This window comes from Pteronotus mesoamericanus, unplaced genomic scaffold (assembly GCF_021234165.1).
Source record: "Pteronotus mesoamericanus isolate MK-2021 breed Mesoamerican mustached bat unplaced genomic scaffold, CSHL_Meso_final contig_53, whole genome shotgun sequence".
Classification (NCBI taxonomy): Eukaryota; Metazoa; Chordata; class Mammalia; order Chiroptera; family Mormoopidae; genus Pteronotus; species Pteronotus mesoamericanus.
The window spans coordinates 6757039-6783793 of NW_026555195.1; the positions used below are offsets into that span (position 1 = coordinate 6757039).

A 26755-nucleotide genomic window follows, 5' to 3' on the forward strand; every position below is an offset into this window, starting at 1 on the left:
AGCGCAATTCGAGAGGGCGCTGACTGGCCCGACAACAAAACACAGCCTGGGGAAAGTGACGGCAGTAAGGCGAGACGTCAGAGTACAAAGGGCGCGGAGTCGCAGAGCGTTCAGCGGGTGGTGGTTCAAGGCCCCGTCCTCTGCAGGGCTGAGCGTGGCCGCCCCGCTGGGTAAGGCTGCTGTGCTCTTGCGTGCTCTGGGAATCAGACATCGTCCCGGAGGACCAAACACAGCCGCTCCTCCCAGTCCTAAATCTTGTGGGAATACATTCCATGGGATTAAAGAGCAATTTGAGAGTCTTACCTAGCTTTGCTTAAGAGGCATGATATTGAATAATCTCTGGGGGGAAGAAAAGCCTCTTGTGGTATATTCCTAATCATGTTCGACATCTGGGAAATGGAATCGATGCCCCTGTTTTCCAGTCCTAGAGCAGGATATCCAGAAGCTCTGCTGTGGAGGCCAAAACAACAGCCGCCCGCTGCGAAGGAGCGGGCAGAGCCTGTGGCCACACCGGCCCCTGGGCCCCAAGTCCTCGGGAAGAACTTCCCCCCAAATCCTGAGGCAGGGGCTCGCTGGGGGAAGCGACTCTGGGGGGCAGGGGCGGCGGGGTGGGGGTGAACAAGGCCCTGGCCTCCCGCTGGTGCCACCAGGAAGCACACACTGGCTGGTAAAATGTATGTAAAGAGAAAATTACCTCTGATTGGAGGGTTGGGATAAAAATATCTCCAATCTGTAAACAAAGTAGTTGTGTTGCCAGTGGAAGTGGGGCTCTTTCATGGGACTGAGAAAAAAGCGTTTCATCGACCCACGCTTGGGAGATGGCAGTGTGGCACGAATTATTCGGGGGGAGGGCTGCCCCTGTGTCCCATCTCCTTCTGTCCCACCAGGGGAAAAGTCTGTGTCTTCCGCAAGGCCCAAACTAGTGCCAGTGTCCAGCGTTCCTGTGCCATGATAAAGCTTGGTCCAGTCCAGCCTTTCTCATGACCTAGCTAGCTCAGCTTATGCTCCTGGCTGCTGTCTGTTGCTTTGCTGTGGTATCCAGGCTCCCGCCAGGAGCCTGCATTTGGAGCCTGCATTTGGATCTGCAAGGCCATTGGCCACGTGGCTGCTAGGACCACACGGTGATGGAGAAAGAGCCTGCGAGTGCATGGGGTGGGTGTGGGTCACCGACAAAGAGACCTCTTCTTTGCTTCCTGGGACTTGGGAAGGCCCAAGAGCTTTCTCAAAATAACCAATCAACTTCCCGAGCTTTGTAAGCTTCCGATGGGTCCAACCCCTGGCCAATCGATCCCTTTCCCAGGTTAGACTAACAGGCCCCTGTGGTCAAGCATCTTCCCTGCACCACTGTGACTTCTGCTGAGCATATACTCACCTCCCCCAGCTCCTCCCAAGAATCTGGCACTAGAGGGCGAAGGGAGGGGGGTTAATCCTTTGCAGGGCAATGCTGTGATGCCCCGGAGGGAGTGAAGCTGTAGCTTTCCGGGAAAGCAAACAGGCTTATGCTCCCTGGGTGAGTATGCTCATCAATGTCCAGTTCCCTTTGCTTCCTTCCTTGTTAATAATTACCTGCCTACAGTAACAGCTGGAGTGTCCCGGAGGCACAGAGCTGGGGGGGGGGGCATCCCAGCGCTGCAGGTACCTCTCTGCCCATGGTTAGGGCCCCTCACTCCCAATCTTCTCATCCTTGGCCACACAGAGCAGCGGTTGCTCCTGGGCTTGGCTTTAAGACAGTTCAGGTGGCAGGGATGTCCTGATGCTCATCTGTGCCCCCAGCCCGGAAGCACAGATTAGGAAGAGCTCCTCACCTTCTCCCCAGGCCAGTGGAAATATCAGGTGGGGGGGGGGGGGAATAAGTCCTGGTCTGTTTTATCTCACCGCAGGAGTCCTTGCTGCAGGGGTCTGTGGAGTGTTGTTTACTAGCTGTCCCTGACACCTGTCCCCGGGTGCCTGTGGGGGGCACTCAGCCAAGCCCTGCTTCTCCACCCCCTCGGAGAAAGAACTGCAGCAGACAGAGGAGGCTGGGATTCAAGGTTCCTGCGGCCTCAACCTGAAGGAAGCGAATGCTGTGTCAGCCTTGCACTGTGGGCAGGTTATTGTCCATCCACTGTTGTGGTTGTGGCTGTGTTTTGTTGTGTTGCGTTTTCAGGTGCGCTGGGGAGTAAAGAGACCCTGGCTGACAGTGAAGCAAAGGGACATTTTAACTTCTCCCCCAGCAAAGGCAAGGGATGCTTGCTTTCACTTTTGGTCTGCATGACATGTTTACTACACACACACACACACACACACACAGTCTAGGACATGAACACGCACCCTCCCTTTGCCGAAACCTGAAAAGTCAGCTAAATTGCTTATTAGAAAGACCTTTCCCTAGGACAGCAGCCCCCGGCCTTTTTGGCACCAGGGACTGGGTTTGTGGAAGACAGTCCTTCCATGGACCGGGGTGGGGGTAGGGATGGTGTGGGGATGATTCAAGCACATTACATTTATTGGGCACTTTATTTCTGTTACTATTACAGTGTAATATATAATGAAGTAATTATAGCATTCACCATAATGCAGAGTCAGTGGGAACCCTGAGCTTGTTTTCCTGCAACTAGGTGGTCCCACCTGGGGAGACAGTGACACCCCCAAGCATTGTTTCTGTCCAGTCTACTCCGTAATCCCTGCAACAATCTTATTTTATTTTTTGCCTTTAAGGTTACTGAAAATCTGCACATAGACAAGGCAATTAATTCTCATAATAAAAATACCCCCATCCACATGGCCAAGGTCTCCATCAGAGTCCACGGTGAGCGTGTGGTACGTTACGTTCTATTCCACAGGTGCATTTTCTTATGAGTCTGCAGGGTTACGAACAATTCTTTCTGGAAATATTAGCTTCTCACAAACTGCCTCCTAGATTGATAAATATTGGGCTACTTCACTGGGCTCTGTGACAAAAGGAGGCAGAACATGTGTTAAATGAGTAGTTTTGCTCTCTCGTGATGTATATTATCGTGACATATAGGTCTTGTCAACCTCTGGTAAAGTCTCATGTCATTCATTCTGATAAACACTCCATCAGTTCTCAAAAAGAAAAAGAAAAAACTGCAACAGCAGGAAAAAGCTGGAAGGCATTACTCTAATTTTTACCCATTAGGCTTGAAACTCTATGATCATGAAGTTCATCCTCAAATAAGAGAACTTCTTCAAAAAACTTAGCCTGTTCTCTGGCTTTTGATTTCTCTGTGTTTATATGGCCTGTTGTAGGTACAACCTTTAACTTCAGTGATTCTCCAAGGAATGTTCCCTTAGAGTCTGTTGTATAGGTCCCATCCTACGGTTTAATAACTCCTTGTAGTGTTTGCCTGCCACCCTGCTTCCCTGCTGCTCTTCCGCAGAGGCTGCTTCGAGCATTCCTGGATGGTTGTTTCCACATCTTAAAGAATCTGTAGCAATGAACTCAATTCCAGAGCCAGGACAGTGCTGGATTCTTAAAATGTTGTCTCAGCCCTGGCTGGTGTGGCTCAGTGGATTGAGTGCCAACCTGTGAACCAAAAGGTCACAGGTTCGATCCACAGTCAGGGCACATGCCTGGGTTACAGGCCAGGTCCCTGGTTGGGGGTATGTGGCAAGCAACCAACTGATGTTACTCTCATCCATCGGTGTTTCTTTCTCTTTCTCCCTCCCTTCCCCTCTCTCTAAAAGTAAATGAATAAAAATTAAAAAGATTAAATTAAAGAAATACTTTCAAGGGAGAGATCAGAGGATGATAGTTGGGATAACATGGGAGAGAATGGAGTTGGAAATACTGCAAGGAGGTAAGACTTAAAGGGAGAGGACAGGAAGCAGCAGAACCTGTTGAGCCCTGAAGAGAAATGCTTTAAGGCGCCTGTTGTGGGTCAGAGAATCTCCTCAGTCAGTGGATCTCCCTTGTCTCATGCTGTGAGGGTGGACTTCAGGTGTATAATGGCAGTGAGAGCACAGAAGCCATCGTTGTGTTAACTTTTAAAGAATCCAGTCACACAAAGAAAATAAACACACACTGATGTAAATTTCTTCTGTGTTTCTCATTCCCTCTGACACATTTGCAGGCTGAATGTCCTTTTTTTTTTTAAATTAAGACTTTCCAGGAATATTGTAACCATTTTGCCTGAACTGAACTAAAATAGTAGGAAAAGGAAGGGGCACAGGCAATTGTCAACATGAGAAACATCCAAGCTGTAAAAATTTTTATGAGTTTATTTGAGCCAAACTGATGACAATTGCTGGAAAGCAAAATCTCAAGGGATTGTGAAAATGCTCCAGAAAATGGAAGTTTTACCACTCATTTTATGCATCAGAATCAGAGGGAAAGGCGTAAGAGGGTTACATGGAATCTACTGGTGATAGATTAGGGAGGCGAGGGAAAGCAAAGCGGGAAATCCCCGGGATTGGATAAAAAGTAAAATGATAGACACGAACTCCTTTTCCATAGGTGGGTAAAGGATAGTTAACAGTTAACAATGGACATGATAACAATAACAATGGGGGGATTGTGGTAGTTGAGCTTTGAGGGGTGGGGATGGGGGAAAATTACCCCGATATTCCAAAGGTATGTCATCAGGTGATGTTATCTTAGATGCAGAAGACAACAGGCAGGCTCAGTTTAGGTGAAGACTGACCTTTGTCAGGGAAAAACACCACACTAGGACATGACTGCCTTGCCTGAACAGTTTTTAGTTAGGAAGTTTTCATCTCAGACCATCCTGTGTGGTTACTTTGGTCTCTGAGTTTGTGAGGCTGCCACACAGGCCTCCCCGAGCTTGTCAGGTTTCCTGTGTGGCCTCCTTTTTGTCCACATAATAAATATATATTGAGCACCTAGTATGTTCCATGCCTTTACCTCACATGATTCTCACAATGACCATTTTAGGGAGGTATTGTTATCCCTGTTTTACAGACAAGGAATCCAAGGCTTAGAGAAGGTAAGTAACTTCCCCAAATTTATAACAACTGAGCATTTGAATCATGGTCCTGTTGCAGGTGGGCACAGGTAACCAGGTTCTTGGTGATTGTGGACAAAAAAATTGAACCAAACACAGAGTGTATAGCAGAAAGCGAGAGAAAGCAGATTTATTAAACCGCACAGAACATGGGAGCAGGCTGACTCTGAGCAGAGTGGAGCAGAGCAGAGCAGAGCCTAACAGCAGCCGCCGGGAACTCCGGGGCTAGAGGGCTTCTATTCCTCAGGGTGTGTCTCCCACGATTTCCTTGATTGGCTACTGGGAAGGGGGTCCCACAGTGCTAATTTATTATAATGCCATTATAATGAAGCGGGGGTCAGGTAGCATCTTCTGCGCAGGTGCATTCCTGATTCACTAGGATTCAGTGCTTTTCCAGATGCAGAAACTACCAAGTCCTAGAACAGGGTCTCCGCCCTTTATCCACGTTCTTTATCTCAGCCCTGGGGCACCTGGAGTTTCCTGCTTCCTGACTATCTCCTGCCTCAGCCCTGTTGACGGAAGAGATCTGGTTCTTCTTGCTGATGTATGTAAAGAATTACACATCCGCAAATCGTCCTTCAGAAGAAAACAAGTCTGGAGCTCGGCTAGGCAGGCATCTTGTGGATCCCAGCATCATCAGCTGTGTCGTCGCGATTTCCGGCTCTTAATCTGAATCCACACGGCACCTTCTTGTGACCCACTCACAGAGTCCTTTCTCCCCTTTCCTTCCCACGTGGTCTTCGCATGTTTCCCCCATGGCATGGGCGAGCCATCTGGGAGCTCTCGTGCACACGCGCTGTAACCGGGGGAGCAGCCTCCATGGCTGCTATGTCCTGCTTTCCTGCTTCTCAGAACCACGTGGTCAAATGGCTGCCGCGTCTGGGTCCAAACCCTGACAGGAATCCTCCCCTGCAACCCCATCTCGGACTCCTTCAGCAGGAAGCTGCTAGCCCAGCCACAGCCTGGGTTAAACTTATGTAAACTTCCCTGTTTAGCCTTGCTGATATACAAAATAATTATCTTTGCGTATGAGGAATGAAGCTACCCTTCTGTTATTAACATGCAAAATCCCTGCTCCCTGTCTCCCATCCCCCACAGCTGCACGCCTGGGGGGTGGTTGAGACTATTCTATATATCTCTTGGACACCCCAATTTATAGACCCCATTACAGTCCGCCAGACTTCAGAGCGCACGTTTCCCTTCCTGTGACTGCCGCTTCTGGGACTTCCCCTGTGTTCCGAGGCTAGTCTCATGGGGAAAACCTCGCTCTTCCTTTACCACTTGATTTCAACTTTATGCTGGTATTGGAAAATATTGCAAATGCCTATGTTCAAGTTTAGCACAAGGCTGTGTAGTTCACAGAGCTCTTTTAAGAAATGCATCTCTCCTTAGTAAGCCATGCATTAGAAATAAGCACGTTCAGCCCTGCCAGGGAGCTCAGATGGTTAGAGCACCATCCCCTTACACCAGGGGTGTGGGCTCAATCTCCAGTTAGGGTACATACAAGAAGCAACCAGTGAATGCATAAATGAGTGGAAAACAAATCAGTATTTCTCTCTCTCTAAAAATCAATTGATAAAATTTTTTAAAACAGAAGTAAGCATATTCAGGTGAGTAATGGCGATGACAGAAGCACAGACTCCACAGCCCCGCTCACCGAATGCTTCCAGGGCTCTGGTTCGCTTCTGAGCAGGGCCAGCGCTCTCCTGGGAACAGTGAGATCGTAAGGAGGAGGAGGTCACTGCACCGCCCAATGCATCCTACCCAGCCCTGGTGCATTATTGCTAGTTGGCCTCCATGCCAGGAGCATGTCTCTCAGCTGGCAGACTCCCTATGTAGAAGATTATCAGTGTTTTCAATGAAGTCCCTGCATCCATTCTCCTAGGAACCTCTCCTCCTTATAGGATATTCATGGAGCCGCTTTGTGATCTCGTTTTGACTTTTGAAAGATTTCCTAGCAGAGAAGAAGTTTAACAGACAGAATCATTTCACAGTGCAAGCAGAGGAAATCCAGCAGGAGGAAAGGGGCACTAATTTCTGAAAACTGTACTCTGTCCACAGTCAGATACCATCTTACATTCCTCAGGTAACCAAAATGGTTCCTTCAGTTAGGCAAATACCACTGGCTGCATAACCAGGAGCTAAAGAAAATAATAAAGGAAAGAGAGAGCAGAAGGAAAAACAGCCAGCGGGCCTAAAAAGAATGTTTCTCTTTTAATTTCTTTGTTATGTGTTTGATGAAAGGAGAGAGACTGCCACCATAAAATAATTTTTACATGCTTTTACTTGTGACTTTGAATTTATGAGAAACTGAAACTGAAAGAAGCTTTAGAAAATGAAAGACAAGCCCTGGCTGGTGTGGCTCAGTGGATTGAGTGCTGGCCTTTGAACCAAATAGTCGCTGGTTCTATTCCCAGTCAGGGCACGTGCCTGGGTTGCAGGCCAGCTGCCCAGTAGGGGGCATGTGAGAGGCAACCACACATGGATGTTTCTCTCCCTCTCTTTCTCCCTCCCTTCCTCTCTCTCTAAAAATAAATAAATGAAATCTTTATTAGAAAATAAAATGAAAGACAAATGGAATGATGATAGGTGACTGAGCTGTTTTTAAGTTTTTATATTATTTTTATGAGAATTTGGGGAATGTAATTAACTCATACTTGCAAAGGTTCGAGCAGTTACAAAGACTTAGAGACCCTTGACAGATCAAGACGGTGACATAGGTGAACACAGCTTGCCTATTGCACAACCACATTGTAACGGGGCCCATCCGGGACCCCCCAGAGGGTATTTGTGATGTGGTCCAGAGATTGGGGTGTTCAAGAAAAATATATTCTCTCCACCCCAGGGCCGGCCGCCTTGGGGGATGGGAGCCTTGAGCAGGGCCATTGAGAGTCATTTCGCATGTCAATAACAGGATAGCTTCATTCCTCATATGCAAAGAGGGTTATTTTGCATATCACCAAGTCAAATCAGGAAGGTTTGAAAGACTTAATACAGAATGTAACTGGGAGAGGAAGAGGAGAGACGGAGGCCTGCAGGAGAGACAAAGGGACACGGAGTCTGGGGAACAGTGTGAAGACCACGTGGGAAGAAAGAACGGAGAAAGGACTCTTGCTAGTGGGCCATGAGAAGGTGCCACATGGTTATGGATTAAGAGCTGGAGATTGTGGCGACGCAGCGGATGGTGCTGAGACCCGCAAGAGGCCTGCCTAGCTGAGCCCCGGACTTCTGTTCTTTTCCTTCTGAAGGACGGTACCCCTGACTGGCCTGACTGGCCCAACTGGGCAAAGCGGGGAAGGCAGGACTGTGTGTGTGCTGGTGATTGTTTTAAAGGGATTTTGAGGTTTAAGGGCGACATTTAGCCATTAATCAAGTCTGTATAACTTTTGAATAAATAGTCCCTTTCCACCAAACTCTGCCATTCAGAGCCATAATTCCAAGGGCGGCGGGCAAAGGACCCACAACCGAGGGACCCCAGGGAAGTGGGGGGTTGTTTCAGTAATAGCATCTGGGCAACCCCCCCCTCCCCGGGTTCATTTTTTCAGTAACAACATCAAAATTTCAGCTGGGATATAGAACCACCGTCATTCAGAACGATCAGAAATTGAGCTGAATGGAAGTCCTACAACTATGGAATTAAAGAAGAAACCACCTCATGGCTGGTAGAAGGAGCAGAGACATGGAATGGGCTGGTCCACGCCCACCTGTTGCAGATAAAAATCAGGAGGGCTATCTCAGGAGTGAGGAGCTCCATCCCTCCTACTTAGGGTTCCAGTGCCAGGAAGATGTCTTCATAACTTCTGGCTGCAAAAGCCAGTGAGGATTGTGGCTGAGTGAGACAGAGGGCTGCTGGAGTGTCAGGCAGTTCCTCTTAATGGGCCCATGCACAGATTTACTCAGGCTCACTCTCTCTGAGCTCTGGCACTGAGGCAGCGGATTGAAAGGCATCAGAGACATCCGGGACGGAACTTAATTGTCCGGCATCAGGGCAAGAGCTGAGGGGCAGCTTTCAGATGGAAGTGCTGGCAGAGGCCATTTTTCCTTTTCTGAGCCCTCTCCCCAGACAGCCACAGAGCATATTTGAGACTCCATCAACCTGGCTCACATTCTTTGCACCACACGGGTGATTCCCTACCCACCCAAGTTGTGTGTCCACCCACAATGTTTCCAGAGGTTTTTCCATATGAATGGCTTGTCTTGGCCCATGCTTCATCTTTTCCTAAATTGTCTCAAACAAGCAGTATCTGGCTTCAGAGAGCCCCATACCTCTTCCTAAGTTGTCCCCGCCCAGCACTAGCAGTAGTCAGCCTTGGTTCACGACTTGGCCTTACCTAGGCACTTCCAAGCCCAGCACAAGTAGCAGCTATCTGCAGGTCCCTTTGCAGCTTATGCAGTGTGATCCCAGACAGAACACAGTTAGTGGCTGCCCTTGGATGTGCCAACAGCAGTCAAGGCTCAGTTGCAACAGGAGGGTTTACACAACCCACACAGTAGGCGCGCCTTGAGTACCCAGCTTGGAGAAGAGGGGAGGCTGTGTCACTGGACCCTATAGGACACCTATTACATTAGACCGCTCTGCCAAGCTTGGGAAATATAGTAGCTCTACCTAACACATAAAAACAAACACAGGGAGGCTGGCAGAATGAGGAGACAAAGAAACATGGCCCATATGTAAGAATAGAGCAAAACTCCAGAAAAAGAACTAAACAAAATGGAGAGAAACAATCTATCAGATGCAGAGTTTAAAACACTAGTTATAATGATGCTCAGGGAACTTAGTGAGGACTTCAACAGCATCAAAAAAATCCAGTCAGAAACAAAGGATACACTAATTGAAATAAAGAACAATTTACAGGGAATCAACAGTAGAGTGGATGAAGCCAAGAATCAAATCAGAACACAAGGAAGCAAAAACCAACCAATGAGAAGAGCAAGAAGAAATAGAATCCAAAAAAAATGAGGACAGTGTAAGGAGCCTCTGGGACAATTTCAGATGCATCAACATTTGTATCATAGGGGTACTGGAAGGAGAAGTGCAAGAGCAAGAAATTGGAAACCTATTTGAAAATAATGAAAGAAAACTTCCCTAACTAGGTGGAGGAAATAGACATACAAGTCCAGGAAGAACAGAGAGTCCCAAACAAGTAGACCCAAAGAGAACCTCTCCAAGACACATCATAAGTAAAATGTCAAAGGTTAAAGACAAAGAGAGACTCTTAAAAGAAGGGAAAAGCAGTAGTTCCCTACAAGGGAGCTCCTATAAGACTGTCAGCTGATTTCTCTAAAGAATCATTGCCCACTATAAGGGACTGGCAAGAAATATTCAAAGTGACGAAAAGCAAGGACCTACAACCAAAATTATTCCTCAAAGCTATCATTTAGAATCAAAGGACAGATAAAGTGCTTCCCAGACAAGAAAAAGGTAATGGAGTTTATCATCACCAAACCATTATTATATGAAGTGTTAAAATGATCTTTGAGAAGAAGATCTAAAATATGAACAATAAAATGGCAATAAATACATATCTATCAGCAATTGAATCTAAAAAACAAAATAAACAAGGAGAACAAAAACAGAATCATAGATACAGAGAACACTTTGATTGTTGCCAGATCGGAGAAGCATTGGGGGTACAGGCAAAAAAGTGAAGGGATTAAGAAGTACAAATTGGTAATTACAGAATAGTCATAGGGCTGTAAAGTACAGCATAGGGAAAAGAGTAGCCAAAAAACATACATGCAGTATCCATGGACATGGACAATGGTGTGGTGATTGCCTGAGGGAGTGGTGGGTGCTGGTGGAGAGAGACAAAGGGGGAAAATTTGGGACAGCTGTAATAGCATAAACAATAAAATATAATTAAAATAAATAAAAGCTATCCTTATTAACTGAATAAAACGACTTATAAAGAAGATTATATAATGATTGCATTTGAAACATGAATTTGGCAACAACCTCAATCTATTAGATGTTTCTTGATATTTGTATGTATTATAAATTAAAATATATAATTTAGTATATATGTAAATTATACACACACTGTCCTACTTTGTAAAAACCAAAAACACTAAAAGAAATTTAGGGTGACTGTATGAAAAATTAAAGTCCATTAGTTATACATTAAAATATATAGTTGTTGTAAATTAACACATGTTACTAATCATTATATTCAAATTCTGTTTTTATTCTTATTTCTTGGAACAATAGAAATGTACTTTCTATATTAGATATAATACAAGCTATTTTGAAATTTTCCATAGTATTAAATGACACTAAAAACCACCTGCATCCTAAAGTCCAATTTGCAGTACATTTTATCCTTCTCTTCATCTTGTCTTCTTGACCTCCTAAGATTCTGCTGCAGTTTTTCTCCCTAGCCTTATCGTTTTCCTATATTTAGAAACCAGGTAACCAAAATGGTTCCTTCAGTTAGGCAAATAATTAGGCTGGCTTTCTGCAGAAGAAACTACTAAGTATATCATCAATTTTGATCTACCATAGAAACGAATCACGCTTGTTTTAGAAAGATGTCACTTTTATGTACTGTAAAATGAATGTGTTGGCTATGTTTTATATTGATTTCAGAGCTTTTTTCTTTTATCACATTTGGAATTGGGGCCTCAAAAAAAGTGCAGGCAGTAATGCTTCCAAGATAGCTGGGCTGCATCCTTATTGGTAAAATGAGAAACACTTCTTTTTACAGTTTTTGAGTGTTCCTTCTCTGATCTGTAATGATGTATTCATTCTAAAGCTATGGAAATTTACCCCACCCCACTCTTGAACATCCTCCTCCCACTCAATTCATTGAAACAGACATTGTGGGCCCAGGTCCAGGGCATCCCTGCATCGAGTATAACTAGATTTCAGCTTCCTTTGTCACCATGGTGACGGCTCTGCCGGGCCAGGTGGTCGCTATGGTAACAAGGGGCGGATAGCAGGGTCTCCGCCGGCTGGGCGCATGCGCGCGGGGAAGCCTAGCTGCGCCGCAAGCCCGCGGCCCCTGAGCTTTCCAAGACATGGCGTTGAGGCTGCGGCGGCGGGGATTCCAGCTCTGCGCCCGGCTGCCTGACTTCTTCCTGATGCTGCTTTTCAAGGGTGAGTGTGAGTGTCCGCCTTTGGGAGAAAGGGGTCTGGGGATGATGGGAGCGGAGCGGGCCCGCAGCGGCTGGATCCCGTCCAGGGTGGAATAGCGGTCCCAGCGCCCGAGGCTCCGGGGGCTCCGAGGCTCCGCGGCTTCGGTGCTCAGAGGCTCCGGGGCTCCGGGGCTCCGGGGCTCTGGGGCTCTGGGGCTCCGGGGCTCCGGGGCTCCGGGTTCTCTGTCGTGGGAGCGCTCGGTTCTCCGGAGAGGATTCGGATCCGGGCCTGGAGGCGGGGTCCGGGCGGGTAGGCGTGGGGTGCGGGGCCCGGGCAGCTCGTTGCGGGCGGTGGGCTCTACCCGGGCAGTTGGCAGGGCCTCTGGAAAGACAGTGGCCGTTTGGGCGTAGGCGCGGGAACTTGCTAGAAGAGACACTGGAGCAAGCGGCGTGCTTGGAAGTGGGTAGTGAACGGCTTTCTGAAGGGTCAGCGGATGCACAACTCTGTCGCCTGCCTGGCTTCTTAGTCACGCTCTCTGGGGATCACTTGTCCCTTGCTGTAAACAAAGGGACTCGATTTGGCAAACCCAACTTTCATGTAAATAAAATGCCACAGATCTCAGTCAAGTACTTTTTGTTGGCCTCCAGTTCGACCAGGAGACCCCACAGAGCCTTACCCTGGGCCTTAGCATCTGGACCATTTTGATCAGGACACACCGATAAATTTGGGCGTTTTGATTTGTCTTTTCCACTGTCTGAAACTGCCCTTAGCTTCGTGTGTCCCGGGACGACTGGACAGAAGGACTGAAATAGCTTCTGATTAGTGAGCACGCACTGTATACTGGGTACTCTGAATTAGTATCTTATTTAGACTTTACAGCAACTTTGCGAGGTGGGTTTCACTAATCCATTTTCACGTAAGACAACGAAGACCTAAGCCAAGTCTCTTTTCAAAGGCTGCGTTCCAAGTAGGAGCGAAGACTCAAACCTGCGTCGATCTAAAAGCAGGATACCACACTTTTTCTTTCCTTATGGCGGTGCAGTTCCTAGGTCATTTTATCGTTTGGCTTCTTCGCCATTGCCGTCCCATGATGTTTTCCAGAATATACAAATTAAAACACGAAGTGACGTTGGGGAGTGGGGGTGGAAGAACAAGGGGAACAAAGCGCTCCTGTGTTTGATGGCCATTCCTGTGGGGTGTTCTTAATGATGGCGGTCAGAAGTGAGGCTCCAGGACAGGCGCTGTGAACACAGGGCTCTGTGACGAAAGGTAAGTTTCAGGGTATAAATACTGACCATATACTTTGCCTGAAAGTGATTTCCAAAAACACATGTGGTTGAGTGATATAAGTGGTCAAAGGCTAGCCAGGGGACAAGGGTGTCAGGAATGTCCAGCCCCCGGCTTTGCTGACACTGTCCTATTCACAGACTGGAACAACTCCCTATTGTTGCAGAGGTCTATTCACATGAAAGTTTGCAGTTTTTATTTAAGGAACATTTGGTGATTTATTTCAGGAATGAGTCTCTGTTGTGCTTCGTGGTTTGTTAATAAAACGAGAAGATGCTGAGGACCTCACACACCCTTCTATTTAGCTGCCCCGAAGGAGCTTGTCCTGTGGCTTTCTTGATGTTAAGGGCTGAGGTTTACCTGGAGAGCACAGGAGAAAGAATCTAATTTTGCAAAATAGGACCGATGACAAAGAGTCAAGGTGGTAGGATTATCAATTCATTCTGAAGGGACATGGTTATCTTTTTTAAGCAGGGAGCTCTTTTTTCATTTTTTTGTTTAGACTCTAAATATACTTGTAATAGTTTGAAACTATTCTTCCACAGCTCATGACAGCAGTATGTTTTTTTATTTTTATGACTATTTTTTTAAAAAGATTTTAAATTTATTTTTATTTTGTTTATTTTTTTAAAAAGATTTTATTTATTTTAGAGAGAGGAGAAGGAAGGGAGAAAGAGAGGGAGAGAAACACCTATGTGAGAGAGAAACCTCAGTCGGTTGCCTCTAGTATGCGCCCCAGTTGGGAACCGAACTCACAACTCAGGCATGTGCCCTAACTGGGAATTGAAGCAGCTGGGGACTGTACCCACAACTCAGGCAGTGCCCTGACAGTGCCTGACCAACTGAGCCACACTGGTCAGGGCACTGGTCATTTAACAAATGTTGGTTCCCAATATAATACAAACATTCTTTGTTAGTTACCCTTTGCCAGGCTCTATTATAAGAATTTAACATGTATTCATTTAATACTGATAATCTTAGAGGATGCTATTACTATTTTCCCCAATTTGTAAATGAAGAAATAAGTACAGAGAGATTCAGTAACTTGCTAAGGGTGATTTAATTTGGAAATCTTCAACCATTTGTGTTAATGCAATTTTTGGAATTTGTATTATTCCATTTGACAGTGAAGTTCTTCCTATGGATCAGTTTACTAAATTATCAAATGTTCAAATATATGTGGTTTATATCCGAAATACTCTTTTGTTGAATTGGTGACCGGTGCAATTCAGGTTTACAAATGTTATGTCCCATGATATTTTTAAAAAGATTTTATTTATTTATTTTTAGGGAGAGGGGAAGGAAAGGAAGAAGAGGGAGAGGAACATCAGTGTGTGATTGCCTCGCACACGTGCCCCAGCTGGGGGTCTGGCCCGCTGTGCCCTGACTGGGGACCAAACCTGTGACTTTTTGGGGCGCAGGCCTGCACTTAGTCCACTAGCCACACCAGCCAGAGCCCATGTCATTTTTAAATGATTATTACTGTTGGGCTTCTGAATCTTTTGATGTCCTAGAGAGAAGTGCCTCATTTAGAGTTAAAACAATAAGTAACAGTTTGTATTCTTGGGATAAAACAGTGTGCTAAAGCCTCACAAAGTCTGAAAATCACAGTTACCAGGACATTTTTTGGAAAAACAAAATTCTCAGTTTTCTATTTGTATTTGTCTGGACTTTTGAAACTTTTTTGTTTTAAACCCTATTCTTTTATGTTGTTTTAATTCTTCTAAATTATCTGACACATATAGTCATGACTGGAATGTACACGTGTTTTCAGAAGAGCGAGGAACACCTGCCTGATGCATGCAGTGCCTTAGATCAGCTGTTCACTCCCAGACAACTTGTTGACTGGCATTTGTTCTTCAGTGCTTTAGGCTGGGGAGACTGAATGGAGAGCTATTAGAAACACTTAGTCAGAAGAGATTGCTGGATTACATCCTGGTAGAACTATCATACACCCAACTTCCAAGCTCCCTGCAACTTGCTCTTAAGGCAGTCCAATAGGATAGGCTTAAATCGAAACTAGATTCGTTTTAAGCACACTTTCTGAAATGGCCAAATAACGTAACTGAAGAAGCTATGGATTTAGTACATCCAACTAGCAGCTGTTAGAGATGTGATAGTAGCAAATTCCTTCTCTCTAAATTCTTTGAATTTTTTCAAAGCACAAGTGGAATAAAAGAAAGGAAAATATGTGTGGGAATGAAGTTAGGATGTATGGAGTCTGCTGAATAATATACCCTAGTTCAGGAAGTTGGATTCTCTCTCTTAAAAAGATTTTATTTATTTACTTTTAAAGAGAGGAGAAGGGAGGGGGAAAGAGAGGGAGAGGAACATCAGTGTGTGAGAGATATTGATCGGCTGCTTCTCCCATGTTCCCAACCAGGGACCTGGCCTGCAACCCAGGCGTGTGCCTGGACTGGGAATCAAATCAGTGACCTTTAGCTTTGCAGGCCGGCGCTCTGGCCTCTGAACCACACCAGGCCGGGCACATTCTCTTTTTTTTAAGATATGTTTGTAATCAGGTGGTGTGAATATGATGCTGTTGGGGCTGAATGCAGATTCCAAATCTTCTGTAACCACCCTCTAAATGCTAACATTATATATATATGCGCAAATAGCTTCACTGAGTGTAGAGATCTGAAAGAAAGTTTAGGTAAACACACTCTTTTTCACCTTGCTTAGCAAGGACGGCATCCACGACGGAACTCTGCATTGATATCTAAAGTCTTAATTTACTGCTTCTGCCGCTTGTCATCTTTTCACACAGAAAGCTTCCTGAGAATGAGTGCTTGTTTGTGATGTCGAGGAATGTAGTGTTCTGTGCTGGTGTGTTTTCTTTGTTTTTAAGTTGTGTCTATAATGTGTTACAGGTTCCTCATGAGTAGTTAATATGTACAACAGGGGTTTCAATGCTGGTTGTGCAGAAACAGCAAAGTTTTTAATAAATTAGGACTATGTAAACATTTTTTTCTCACACCGCCTTTCATTTTCAGAGTATCCCAGGGCTTCTGTGGTTCAGCTTCCTTTCTCCAAATTATTGCCAGAATCAAAGTCTGCCATGTCCACGCTCTCTGGTTTGCCTAATTTAACCTCAACTCACAGTGACCTTCCCCTCTATAAATAAGCACAGCTCTTAGCCCGTAGGTCAGCTCAGTGCAGCGGGTGCTTCTGAGCATCTCTAACGTGCCAGGCAGCGTTGTGCGTGCTGGGGGTGCAAAATGAACAAAGCGCCTCCAGCCCTCGGAGAGCCAGGACGAGCGTGTTCTGAATTCCGTTGGGCCTCCGTTGTGGGGTGTAAATGCATTTTATCTTCTCGGTGACATTAAAAATGTGTTGGGAACAGAGGGTGAATTTAATTTCCATTGTATCTTTTCAGAGGTGATTATAGTCCATATTCTCTTTGTCACTTGAAACTCAGTTAACATTTCTTAAACGCTGCCTATGTGTCTAGACATGTTTAATGTATCTTATCTTAGTTACTGTGGCCCAGAAACTTGGAAAGTCCTAGTTTTTAACTACATTGGTTTTAGTGGAAGAAAAATAACGGGAAGCATTTCTTGACTTGGTTTAATTACAAATCTTTCTACCACCCACCCTGTGCAGTGATACAAGGTTAAGCAGAAGAAGAACATGGGGAACTGCTGATGATGTGACTTCAGTGGCACAGGCTCCAGATACGATGAGCGTGTACCAAACAGCCACAGTTACACAAAACATCTAATGCTTAGGGGCGAAAACCTGGAAAAAATGAATCACAATGTTGATAGGAGCTATTTTTGAGTGATGTGTCTTAGGGCTGATGGTTTTCTACTTTTTTCTGTCTTTCTGACGGATTTCTTTGTCTTTTTTTTGTTGTTGTTGAAGTTTTCTTTAATGAAGATTTTTTATATAATGAAAGTAAATGCATTTTGTTTTGGCCTGCAACAGATAGTGGATTTTTATCTGTTTATTTAAAGATTTTATTAATTTTCAGAGAGAGGGGAAGAGAGGGAGAGGAACATGGATGCCAGAGGGAAACATCAGCTGGCTGCCTCTCACATGCCCCCAACCTGGGATCTGGCCTGCAGTGCAGGCCTGTGCCCTGACTGGGAATTGAACCAGTGGCCTTTCGGTTTGCAGCCTCATGCTCAATCCACTGAGCCACACCAGCCAGGGCAGATAGTGGATTTTTAAATTTGATACTAGTTAAGGATTTTCTTTTAAAGTGGGAAAACTTTGTTTAGTTTAATGCGATAGCATGTGGATTGTGCCTTTTTCTAGCTCTTTAATGCCCATCACAGTGGGTGAAGAAGGGGCTGACTTGAAGTTCAGTAATTTCATTATACAAGCTTAGTGACCCCTTTGAGAGATTAGCGGCCATTGGTTTTGAGTCGGGGAGCCAGCTATGGCATCCTCAGCAAGTGGTTACCTGGAAAACTAAAAGGGCCGATGAGAGTATCTGCCTCCCCTAGCCCATCACGCCCCCCATCCCTTCAACAGACACACACATTTTTTTTTGAACAAATAACCTGCGTAGTGGCTTTGGTCTACCTGTTTAGAGCCAACCGGCATTTACTAAACGCCTGCTTTGTGCCAGCCGGGCAACTCCCGGAGGGCCTGTTCTTAGTTTCAGATGAGAGGAATACCAGACCAAACAGACTTCCTTGGAAAGGAGAGGCTGAGAAATGTGTCCTGAATTGAGCCGTCCGCTGATGCACCCTCTTCGCTTCTTCCTGCCCACCACACACTTCTTTTTGGATCCGTTTCTTTAAGGAAAATATTCAGTGTCTTCAGAATGAAGTACAGCTCTGTGCGGGATTATAAAACAAGAATGCAGCGAATCCTAAAACAGCTGCCCTTCCTTCCTTCCTTCGTTGCTTCCTTCCTTCCTGTCCTTTTTGCGATGTGTTTTCCTCTAAGGTATCTCTGTCAGGGTGTTGGAACTTACTCGGTGAATCCCTACTTATTTGGCAATCTCCATTTTCATGTCAATAAAGCTTCTTGCGGGCAAAATAGGGAAATATATTTTTTCATACCAGAAGGAACATACAATTTAAAACATTAACGAACAGGGCATTTAGGGTAAATGTTTTCTGTATTTAGAAGAGAGAGGACTTGCTCTGGGCTGGCCTGGGGGAGGAGAGTTCAAGAAGGAGTGGAGTTTTAGGGGTAATTTTGATTTATGTAGTGTAGATTTGGGGAATGGAGGTGTTGCGGGTCAATTAAGCAGAGGGAATAATATGAGCAAAGGTGTTGAGTTGGGAATATATATGGTGTATTTTGGGACCAATGAGTAATTATACTGATACAAATATTTACAGCTACCAATTATTGAAATCCATGTGTCAGGCATTGTGCTGATAGGTTTACTTGGTCGTCTTCATTGATCTCATTGATACCGACCGTCTGTTCAGACCGCAGGGAGCTGGCTGAGGCCGAGAACAGGAGGGGCCGCTGGGGAAGATAGAAGTAGGCCATGCGAATGGGACTTGGGAGCCACTTGTGCCCTGAGCTACGCTCCTCGGGGGCAAGGTCGGAGGTTTGAGCGCTGAGGACAGGACGAGCAGCCGGTTAAAGAATGCCTGTGCAAACCGCCTGGGGCCACGGTGAGGACTTTGAGCTTCCCAGGGCAGTGCCAGGTCCTGCACGCAGGAGGCCGCGATTGCCAGGTAACCAGGGTCTTGCGCGGTGGACATCCTACCCGGTGCCGAGAGGTCCTGCTCTTGGCTGCAGACGCCCCGCGCCTTCCACCGAGGCCGCCCTCTGCTCTCCATGAGAGGCCGTGCAGGCTCCAGCGTCCCTTTACGCAGGACTTCGGTTCCTCTGTTGCTTGTGGGCCCCGAGTGTGGGCGGCTCGCTGCAGGCGCGGACTAGGGTGGGGCGCGCCGCTGACTACGCGCCAGGGTTGTTCCCTCCAACAGGAGGAGGTTTTTACACCGAGCACACAGGGTTAGCAAAATAATTGGATAGAGGAAAAAGGCCCCCTACCCTCTTTCAGTACCACCTTAAGGGTGGGACCACCGAAGGTGGGCACACTGGCCATAGAAGTCAAAATGGCAGCTGTGGGAGGTGCTGGACCAAAGAGGCCTGTCAGTCTAGCCTGGGGAAGGAAGGGATTGGTTTGGGAGGTAGACCCACCTAAAGCAGCAAAAGTTTGGGAAGTTAAATGGTCATTCTGAGAAAGCACCTGCTCATTCCACACCCAAAACAAATACACTCCCAGGGGAACAAAGAAACGCTCCTCTTGGCTTGGATCCTGTTTCTCATCGCTGGCCACTGGGACCTGCACTCAGAACTGGGACATGATGGTGCTTTGGCCCATCCTCTCCGTGGGCCACGTGACCTTCGCAGTCTCGTGGTCCATGGCTCCAGTAGGGCATCCTTCTCTCTCTCTCTTCTCCCCCCACCCAGTGAATGCCCCGGTTCGTGCGTTTGTGCAGCCTGGTGTCCTTAGCAGCCACATGGCCTTGAGCGTGCTGGCTCCACACGCAGCCCCCAGGAAGGAGCCTGAAGCAGCTGGGAATAAGCTAGGCTACCAGGGTGGCTGCTCGAGCTGCCTCGGGCTCCAAAGAATGGTACTTTAAAGTGGAGCAGGAACTCCGTGCCCTTTTGGTTGTCCTTGCTGAGGACCGTGGGGTTTTGTGGCGGTTTTGTGGAGGAGATGAACTTTGAGACCGGGAGTCCCCCATTCTCCCAGATCATTCAGCAACCGAATAAGAGCCTCTTTTCTTTCTCACCTGCCTCTGCCTTGCGAGGTAGCCTTGTGTGGCGGCAGGCAGTTGAACACCTTGTTTTGTTTGATAACATCAGCAGTCAGTTTTTATAGGCTTCGTTTTGCAGCTGATGAATCTGAGGCTCAGATAGGTTAATTACCTAGCCCACGGTCATAGCTAATAAATTGAGGAGTCAAATTGTGCATTGAAAAGATCATTAGAGAGTAACTAGATTGTAAAGCACCTTCAATGCCAGGCTAAGAAATTGGGACCTTATTATGTAGGTTCTAGAAATTTAATTGGCAGTTTGAAGCAGGAAAGTGTTCTGATCAAAAGGATTTTAGAAGTATTAATCTGATATTCAAGAAGATCGGGGAGGGAAGGTCAGTTAGCTACTAGAATAGTTCAAGGTCACCTCCTTTAGGATAGGTCTCTTGATGTTGAATTCATTTTTATTTATATTTGAAAATATATTTGTTTTAATCTAGTTCTTGATACGTAATTTTAAGTTGACAGTTATTTTGTCTTACAGCCTGGGCTGTGTGACACTGACGCTTCCCGGTTTCCGTCATTCCTGTTGCGGAGTCTTGCAGTCTTGCCTCAGGCATAGCATCCGCCTTCTCTGGGTTGCCTGTCTTCTCTCCAGCTACTTCAAAGATCTTTTCTTTGTCTTTGGTGTCCTGAAACGTTACAGCAATCTGACGAGGTTGGATTTCTTTTTAATGATGTACTTGTTAATATGTCATTCTTGTGCATGTGTGAGTTTATGTCTTTCCTGAGAATCCTCAAGTACTATAGTTCAGATACTGCCTAGCTTATGTTCTCTTAATTCTTTTCTTCCGGGAGTCTGCTAAGATCTATTCAGCCGTTCTGTTCTTCCAAGGCTATTAAACCTTCTGTCATAATTTTGTATTCCTTTCTGTTTGTGTTGTTCTGGGTTATTTATCCAATATTTAGCTTTGCGTTATAGTTATTTCTTTATCCAGTTGTATTTAATCTGTCACTTAACCACTGCATAGAGCTTTTAACCAATTGCATTGTTCATTTCTAAAAAGTTTTACCTGGTTCTTTCTATAATTTGGTCTCTTTTGCTTGCTCATTTCTTTTACTCCTTTATTTTTTAAACACTTCATGTACAAATGTTTTATATTATGCATCTGATTCTTCAAATATCTGAAGTTCTTGAGGATCTAAATCTAATGTTTGTTGTTCCTTAGGACTCTTACTTATGGTGGTTTGTTTTTTTTTACTTGCAAGCTGATATTTGGTTGATCTCAATCTGTGCAAATGTGAGCCTGAGCCCAGGAAGCTTTTTGTGGGAGAGTGTGCTTCTGCTGGGTGGCCGCCACCTGGGATGGCTTCGCCCTTTTCAGGGACCCTGGTGTTATTTGAAAATCTCAGATTCAGCTTCTCTGCCTAACTGCTGGCCAAGGGCGCAGTCTCCGCGCTGAAGTATTGACCTCAGGGTCACACCCCACGCATCTTATTACTTTCTGGCTTCAGCCCACACCTATTTCATTTTTTTTTTTTAAGATTTCTCTCACTTCCTGTGAGCCCAGAGATACATTGAAAACTATGATGTACGAAGAATCTTGTTGTTGGAGCATAAAGGCCTTTCAGAGTATCAAATCCACTCCACTGCTGGAAACAGGAAATTCAGCTTTACTTAACCTTTTCACCTTTTTGATTAACATAAGAGTCTCATACTTTTCTTTGCCTTTTTTTCTTTTTAAATTACACTTGGCGTACAGTATTAATTTATATTAGCCTCAAGTGTACAGCATGATGGTCACACGTATAACTGACAAGGTGATCCTCCTGGTAAGTCTCGTGCCCACCTGGCACCGTGCATAGTTATTACAGTATTACTGACTGTACTCCCTGTGTGGTGCTTTATGTCCCATGACTGTTTTGTAACTACCGATCTGCACTTCTTAACCCTTTTACCTTTTTTTCACCCCCAAGCCTCCCTCCCATCTGGCAACGATCAATTTGTTCTCTGTATCTGTGAATCTGTTTCTGTTTTGTTTGTTCATTTATTTTTTTCTTTAGAGTCCACATATAAGTGAAGTTATATGTTATTTATCTTTCTCTGGCTGACGTATTTCACTTAGCATAATATTCTCTAGGTCCATCATGTTGTTGCCCATGGCAAGATTTCATTCTTTTTTTATGGCCGAGAAATATTCCATTGTATTGAATATACGAGGTCTGTCCAGAAGGTTCCATCCATGTAGTATGAAAAGTAGAGACATTTATTGAAGGAGACACAAAATACAAGAAACATTGTACACAGGACAATGACGACTCAGTCCCCTTCAAAGTAGGCACCTTGGGACTTCACACAGTTCTCCCAGTTGCCATCAGGTGCCCTCTCATATTTTCCTGAATCTCATCAATGCTCTGAAATTTCTTCCCTTTCAAAGGTGATTTTAGTTTTGGGAAAAGCCAGAAGCCTCAGGATGCGAAATCTGGGCTGTGGAGGGGGCTGAGTCAACCTGAGTGATTTGATGTTTTGTCAAAAAAACTGCATGAGATGCGATGTGTGAACGGGTGTTGTGATGAAGCTGCCAATCACCCGTTGCCCATAGCTGTGGTCTTCTGAATCATCCAAAAAGTTTCCACAGAGGAATTTTCAAGCTTAAGGCAAAATTTGATGGAAATTCATCGCTATACTCACTCAGTTGTTTTGAATGTGATGGCCACACAAGTACACATACTCCCTTAATGGCTTCTACTGCCCCCACAGACTAGGACAGTGGGGTCATCATTGTTCATGCATGTGCATTCCAGTCCCCTCTCCTTGGCTGCCAGGTTACATCAATGTTGCATAAACCGTTCTTGTTATAGTAACAATGGCTAGACTTTTTCTGGATAGACCTTGTATATGTAACACATCATGTTTGTCTGATCTTTTCTATAGATGGCCACTTAGATTTCTTCCGTATCTTGGCTATTGCAAAAATGCGTCAGTGAACACGGGGCTGTATATACCTTTTTGAATTAGCGTTTCAGATTTCTTCAGATAGAATCCCAAAACTCTAGTTGCTGGGTCATAAGGTAGTTCTACTTTTGATATTTTGAGGAAACTCCATACTCTTTTCCACAGTAGCTGCACCAGTCTGCATTCCAACCAACAATGCACAAGGGCTCCCTTTTTTCCACATTCTTGCCAACACATCCTTGGTAACACTTTTTTGTTGATTTATTGTTGACAGCTATTTGACAGGTGTGAAGTGATTAAATCATTATGAGTTAATTTACATTTCTCTGATGATGAATGATGTTGAATATCTTTAAAAAAAATTTTTTTTAGATTTTATTTATTTTTAGAGAGAGTGGAAGGGAAGAAGAGAGGGAGAGAAACATTGATGTGTGAGAAATACAATGATTGGTTGCCTCTCACATACCCCCAACTGAGGACCCACCCCTCAGCCCAAGCATGTGCCCTGACTGGGAATCGAACTGGTGACTTTTAGGTTTGCAGGCCGGCACTCAATCCAGTGAGCTACACCAGCCAGGGCTGAATATCTTTTCATATGTCTATTGGCCACCTGTATGCCCTTTTTGGTTCTCTGCCCATATTAAAAAAAATTGATTTTAGAGAGGGAGGAAGGGTGGGGGGTGGCAAGTGAGAGAGATCTATTTTTTATTCCTTGGTAAATTCTTGTATATCCCCTGACCGGGAATCGAACCTGCAATCTTGGCACATCAGGATGATAATCTAACCTACTAAGCTAATTGGCCAGGGCTGCCCATTTGTTTGTGGGGTTTTTTGGTGTTAAGTTTTATGAGTGCTTTGTAAATTGTTGATATTATCCCCTTATCATGTATGTATCAATGGTTATCTGTGGTGAATATCTTCTCACAGTTGGTAGGTTGTCTTTTCATTTTGTTGATAGTTTCCTTTTGTGCAAAAACTGTTGGATGTAGACCCATTTTAAAATTTTTTTGTTTTGTTTCCCTTGCCCTAAAAGAATCATCAGAAAAAAAATAGTACTAACAGTAATGTCAGAGAGCTTACTACCTATATTTTCTTCTAGGAGGTTTATGATTTTGCGTCTTACATTTACATCTTTAATTCATTTTTAGTTTATTGTTGTATATGGTGTAAGAAGGTGGTCTAGTTTAATTTTTTTGTATGTATCTGTCCAGTTTTCCCAGTACCACATTTGAATAAGACTCTCTTTACCACATTGCATATTTTTGCCTCTTTTGTCATAAATTAATTAATCATATAGACATGGGTTTATTTCTGGGCTCTGTATTCTGTTCCATTAATCTATGTATCTGTGTGTCTTTTTTTAAAAATTCCATTGCCATTCTGTTTTGACTACTATAGCTTTGTAGTATAGTTTGATATGAGGTAGTGCGATAACTTCCATTTTGTTTTTCCTCAAGATTGCTGTGGCTGCTTGTGGTTTTTGGTGTTTCCATATAAATTTTTGGATTATTTGTTCTACTTCTGTGGAAGATGCCATTGGTATTTTGATAGGGATTGCACTGAATCAATAGATTTTGGGGGATATTATGGACATTTTAATTATGTTAATTCTTCCTCTCCTTGAGCAAGGTATATGCTTCCATATATTTGATTTTTCTTCAACTTCTTTCTCCAGTGTCTTATATATTTTGAGTATAATTCTTTCACCACTTGGCTAAATTTATTTTAGGTATTTTTTTGATGCAATCGTAAGTGGGATTTTCTTAGTTTTTTTCCTGATAGTTTATTATTGACCTATCAAAAAGCAGCCAGTTTCTGAATTTATTTTGTACCTGCCACAGTACTGAATTTACTTATCAGTTTTATTTAATTTTTTGGTGGAATCTTTAGGGTTTTATATATAGTATTATGTCATCTGCAAATAATGACACTTTTACTACTTTCATTACAATTTGGATGCTTTTTATTTCTTTCTCATGTCTGATTGCTTTGGCGAGGACTTCCAATACTATGTTGAATAAAAGTGGTGAAGTGGGCATTCTTGTCTTGTTCCTGATGTTAAGGAAAATGTTCTAGTTTTTCCCCATTGAGCATGATGTTAGCTGTGGTTTTGTTATATGTGGCCCTTATTATGTTGACGTATATGCCCTGTACTCCCACTTTGCTGGTGGTTTTTAATCATAAATGGATGTGGGATTTTATCAAATACATTTTTCTACATTTATTGATATGATATAATTTTTTATTTTAATTTTGTCTATGTGATGTATCACATTCATTGATTTGAGGTTGTTAAACCAACCTTGCATCCCAGGAAAAAACTCACACTTGATCATGGTGTATACTCTTTTAAAAGATTTTATTTATTATTTTTAGAGAGAGAGGAAGGGAAGGAGAAAGAGAGGAAGAGAAACATCAGTGTGCAAGAGAAACATTGATTGGTTGCCTCTTGTACACCCCCAACTGGGGACCCAGGCATGTGCCTGGGAATTGAACTGGCAACTTGCGTTTTGCAAGGCAACGCCAACCAACTTAGCCACACCAGTCAGGCCCCTGGTGTATTCTCTTTTAATGCATTGCTGAATTCAGTTTGCTATTACTTTGTTGAGGATTTTTGCATTTGTGTTCATCAGAGATTTTGGTCTATAATTTTGTTTTTTGATGGTGTCTTTGTCTGGTTTTGGAATCAGGGTAATGCTGAACTAGTAAAATGAGCTTAGGGGCCTTTCCTCCTCTTGAAATTTTTGGAATATTTTGATAAGGTTAGTTAATTCTTCTCTGAATATTTCCTAAAAGTCACCTGTGAAACTATCTGGTCTCAGACTTTTGTTTCGTGGGAATTTTTTGATGAAGTCAATTTTCTTTATGCAGTGACCCTTTAAGAGAATTCCTGGGGTTCCAGTAGCTTTCTCTCTCACACAGGTGGACAGAATCCTTGCTAAGTTGGGTTCTAGTTTTGGCTCCACTGCTTAATATTTACGCGATGCAAAGCTGGTTCCTGAACTTTTCCAGGCCTTGGCTGTTTGTTCTTGAATAATCTTTGACAACAGTGGTTCTCAGCTGGGGGAGGGGGATACGCCCACACGGGGCGTTTGGAAAGGTCCAGAGTTGTTTTTGGTTTTCATAGCTCAGGGTGCTGCTGGCATCTGGAGGCCAGGACACTGCAGAACATCCTGCAGAGCATAGCATAGCCCCTCATGAAAAAAGATTATATAGCCCGAAATGTCCAGGCAGAGAAACCCTGTCTTACAGCACCTTTCAGTTCTAAAATTTGATACACCTGTATGAGCTAAGAGGCGTAAATATTGCCTTTACGAGTAGAAAACTTAACACAAAAGGATTAAATGGCTTGCTAAGATTATATTGTAAATCAATGGTAAAACCCTTTTTTTCTGATAATCAGTCCAGCTATTGAAAAAGTAGATTTGGCTTATAAGATAGTGCCTTCTTCCAGAGAAGTCCAACATGAACAGCCTTTAAAAGAAGAAGAAAAACTTTTAAAGGTCTCTTAACTAGCTGTGGTGTAACGAGAGGTTCCAAGCTTTTGTTCTCCAGTGGGAGTCTCTAACTTTTGAACAATGATTAATGCTCCCAGACTCTCAAGATTTCAACTAACACTTTGAAATGAGTATGAAAATAATCTATGAGAGAGAAAGTTGGGAGGCCAGAGTTTAATGTCCACCATATGCTCTTCTTCTTTAGTGTCCAACATTTGGCTTGTTTCTGCATTTTTTAAAAAATACTCTTCGTTCTTACACAGAGGTATTTTATTTGTTGAGTTCAGAGTGTTTTC

The 26755-nt window shown here is 44.3% G+C and overlaps 1 protein-coding gene and 1 pseudogene across 2 annotated transcripts in view; one reads left to right on the plus strand and one right to left on the minus strand.

The window, feature by feature from the left end:
• Positions 1 to 2832: 2832 nt before the first annotated feature.
• On the minus strand, positions 2833 to 3642 carry LOC129075397 (TIP41-like protein; annotated as a pseudogene).
• An 8280-nt stretch (positions 3643 to 11922) lies between these two features.
• The window catches only part of JAM3 (junctional adhesion molecule 3), a 79967-nt gene continuing 65134 nt past the window's right edge, over positions 11923 to 26755 (plus strand). For both annotated transcript variants that reach the window (XM_054579473.1, XM_054579474.1), the window contains exon 1: positions 11923 to 12060. In XM_054579473.1, the coding sequence (XP_054435448.1) occupies positions 11982 to 12060 (79 nt within the window). In that variant the 5' untranslated portion in view covers positions 11923 to 11981. The remainder of the gene's footprint in view (positions 12061 to 26755) is intronic.